General features: G+C 56.0%; 1 protein-coding gene across 1 annotated transcript; it reads right to left on the bottom strand.

The window, feature by feature from the left end:
* Positions 1 to 2151: 2151 nt before the first annotated feature.
* Positions 2152 to 3256, bottom strand: LOC132335023 (olfactory receptor 14J1-like). The gene has a single exon (XM_059861144.1). It carries the CDS (start codon positions 3239 to 3241, stop codon positions 2309 to 2311), a length of 933 nt encoding a protein of 310 aa, XP_059717127.1. The 5' UTR covers positions 3242 to 3256; the 3' UTR covers positions 2152 to 2308.
* Positions 3257 to 3643: the final 387 nt, after the last annotated feature.

Raw genomic sequence — 3643 nt, 5'->3', positions numbered from 1 at the left:
TGCTGAGGGCAGGACAAGGGGCTGACAGTGCCCAGCCTGGCTGGGGCTGTGCCAGGAGGCCCCAGTGCCTCAGGACAAGGTGTCTCCTCCCAGCCCTTGGTGGCACAGACCCTGCTGTGCCCAGGGCACCAAGACTTGGCTTCTCCTGGGCACTGCAAGCCCTGCCAGGGCCCTTGGCCATGTCCAGCACAGCTTGTCCTGTGTTGCTGTGTCCCTTCAGGCTGCACACTCTGATCTCACTGCCCCCTGGCTCTGCCCTGCCACTGCCAGCCCTGCTCTGACCTCTGCCCACCCTCATCCTCTGTGTCTGGGGACACACACACATGCACTGAGCTCATCCCCCTCCTTCTGGGTGCTGCTCCTGCCACAGCACTGCCCTGGGAGGGTTCATTCCTCACAGGAGCTGCTGTGTTTGTACTGGAGCATTTTATAGCTCTGCTTCTGCCTCTCTGGCAATTGTCTCTTCAAAGAGCTCTCCAAGGAAAAGATTCATTCAATTGTGGAATAGCAGAGGTGGGAAGAGCCCCCTGAGCCCCCTTGGCCTGGGTGTGGCTGGGATGGAGTTCCCTTTGCCCAGAGCACCCCTGTCCTGCTGTGCTTGGCTCTTGTGGCTGCAGCAGGGCTGGTTCCAGCCCAAGGCTTTGGCTGTCCCTGAGCAGGGCTCGCCCCACATGAGGCTTTTCTGCAACCCGCTCCCCCAATGGGCTGGGGGTGGGCAGGTGTTCCTGGGGGCGCAGGGATGGGACAGCTTGGCTGGACTGACCCAAGGGCTCTTCCATTCCCTGTGATGTCCAGATCAGCAGGGCAATGAGGGGGACAAGAAGGTCTCTGGATTTTCTGTATTAATACATTTGTCTTCCAAAGCAACCACTACAGGTGCTGAACTCTTGTTTTCCCATGGTTTTCTTTGCTTCTGCATTTGGCCTTTGCTTTTTGGTCCCTCCAGTATTAATCTCTCTTTATGATGACCCCCAATGTTTCCACCTTATTTTCTCCTGTTTTCTGATGAAGGAGGGACAGTGACAGAGACACTTGGCTGTCACTTGATGGCCAGAGGGGTTTAACCACAGTCACCCTGCCCAACTCTTCTCTTATGGACACAGCCAGAAATGTCAGGGCTCTGCCAGGTGCCCACCCCTGAGCTGGGCTCATGCCCTCCTCCCAGCCCCAGGGCTGCCCAGGGACACGAGTCCTTCCCTTGCACACACACACAGAGTTCATTGCAGCACGGGCAGGGGCTCCCTGGGCTCTGCTGCCACTGCCAGAGCCTGGCAGGGTCCTCAGCCCTGCGGGTGTCACCCTGCCCTGCTCTGCCCTGTCTGAGGTGTCCCACAGCCAGAGGGATGGACACAGGGAGCTCTGTGCTCAGGAGCTCGTCCCAGCCCTGCACTCAGGGGTTCCCAGGGGATGTTACTCTCTGGAAAGTCCAGGAGCAGCTGAAGGAGTTTGTGCTCACTGGGTTTATGTCCCCTCACACACACAGGATGTTCAGGGCTGTGGAGTGTCCGTGCACTGCAGACACAGACTCCTGACCCGGGCACTTGATGTCCCTCCATGGAGAGAAGAAGAACCTCTGTGACCTGGGGTGAGAGGCCACTGCTGTAGCAGTGCTGGCTTTGCACTGCTGGGACAGCCCCCACCCTGATCACTGCCACACTTCTGCTGGGCACTGCTGGTTTCCTCTGCAGGGCACTGTGCTGGGCACATCCCTGAGAGTAACTGGAAAGGAGATTATAGCTTTCAGGCCCTGCACTGGGGAGATGCCCTTGCATGATGGAAATGCTGCTGCAGAGCCCAGCTCTGTCCCAGCAGTGCCCACAGCCTGTGCCTGCCTGCATTCCCTGGACAGGCACACAGCAGGACAGGGACTGAGCTGGCAGAGCCCTGAGGCCCTAAACCAGCACAGGGGTTCTGAAGGGGAGTGTGGCAGTGAAGGCAGGGGAGGCTATGGAGGAGAAGCCCTGGGGCTCCCTGGAAGTGAGGAACACTGGGGTTCCTTTTTCTCCTCCAGCTCTGCCCAGAGGCACGGACCCTGCAGCTCTAGAAATCAGGGAGGAAAGATGTCAGGCACACATGGCAATACAGAGTTCTTTATTTTGTGTTAGCATATATGTAGTATACATATGCTGGTTTTCCAGTATCTGGGTGCAAAAAGAAAGATAAATATTAAAATAAAAATACTGGAGTCAAACATTGTTCTGTGAACAAATTCACAAAAGTTTAACGCCTATGTAAACGGCAAAAAATACAGGACACAGAGTGAGAATTAAAGAGTAACATCATAAGAGATATGCAGAAGAATGAGAGTTTATTGCTTCTGAAAACCAATTGATATCATTTTCTTCAGGCTATTCCTGACCTCCTGGTTCCTCAGGCTGTAGATAAGGGGGTTCAGGGCTGGAGGCACCACCGAGTACAGAACTGACACTGCCAGATCCAGGGATGGGGAGGAGATGGAGGGGGGCTTCAGGTAGGCAAAGGCTGCAGTGCTGAGGAACAGGGAGACCACGGCCAGGTGAGGGAGGCAGGTGGAAAAGGCTTTGTGCCATCCCTGCTCAGAGGGGATCCTCAGCACAGTCCTAAAGATCTGCACATAGGAGAAAACAATGAACACAAAAGAACCAAATGCTAAACAGGAACCAACAGCAAGAAATCCAAGTTCCCTGAGCTGGGAGTGTGAGCAGGAGAGCTTGAGGATGTGTGGGATTTCACAGAAGAACTGGCCCAGGGCATTGCCGTGGCACAGGGGCAGGGGAAATGTATTGGCCGTGTGCAGCAGAGCATTGAGAAAGGCACTGGCCCAGGCAGCTGCTGCCATGTGGGCACAAGCTCTGCTGCCCAGGAGGGTCCCGTAGTGCAGGGGTTTGCAGATGGACACGTAGCGGTCGTAGCACATGATGGTCAGGAGGGAAACTTCTGCTGAATAGAAAAGGACAAACAGAAACACCTGAGCAGCACATCCTGAGTAGGAGATGGTCCTGGTGTCCCAGAGGGAATTGTGCATGGTTTTGGGCACAGTGGTGCAGATGGAGCCCAGGTCGCTGAGGGCCAGGTTGAGCAGGAAGAAGAACATGGGCGTGTGCAGGTGGTGGCCGCAGGCTACGGCGCTGATGATGAGGCCGTTGCCCAGGAGGGCAGCCAGGGAGATGCCCAGCAAGAGGTAGAAGTGCAGGAGCTGCAGCTGCCGCGTGTCTGCCAATGCCAGCAGGAGGAAGTGGCTGATGGAGCTGCTGTTGGACATTTGCTCTGTCTTGGCATGGGGGTCTGTAGAATAAGTAATCATGCAATACTTCAGTTTGTGGAGAATTTCAAATATCCCAGCACAGCCTGGGGGCACTTTCCCTCCACTGCCTGCCCAGGGCTCTGCTACCTGGAGCTGTCCCTGCCAGCAGCTGCTCCCTGTGCCCAGGACTGGGCCATGTCAGTGCTGCCTGAGCGCAGCTCAGCCCTGGGGGCTCAGCTCTGCCCTGCAGACCCCTCCCAGCTCTGGCACTGCCCAAGGGCAGCTCTGGCTCTGCAGGCTCTGATGGGAATGTCAGAGCAATCCTGAAAAGGACTGGAAAAGCGATGCTGATGCTGCCCTAAGGAACCCTGTGCTTATTTCTGGCACTGCCTGGTATATTCAGATCTCAGAGAATTTTTT

Source organism: Haemorhous mexicanus, chromosome 16 (genome assembly GCF_027477595.1).
Source record: "Haemorhous mexicanus isolate bHaeMex1 chromosome 16, bHaeMex1.pri, whole genome shotgun sequence".
In the NCBI taxonomy this organism is placed as follows: Eukaryota; Metazoa; Chordata; class Aves; order Passeriformes; family Fringillidae; genus Haemorhous; species Haemorhous mexicanus.
The sequence above is the reverse complement of the archived record's forward strand: the minus strand, read 5'-3'. Positions and strand labels throughout refer to the sequence as shown.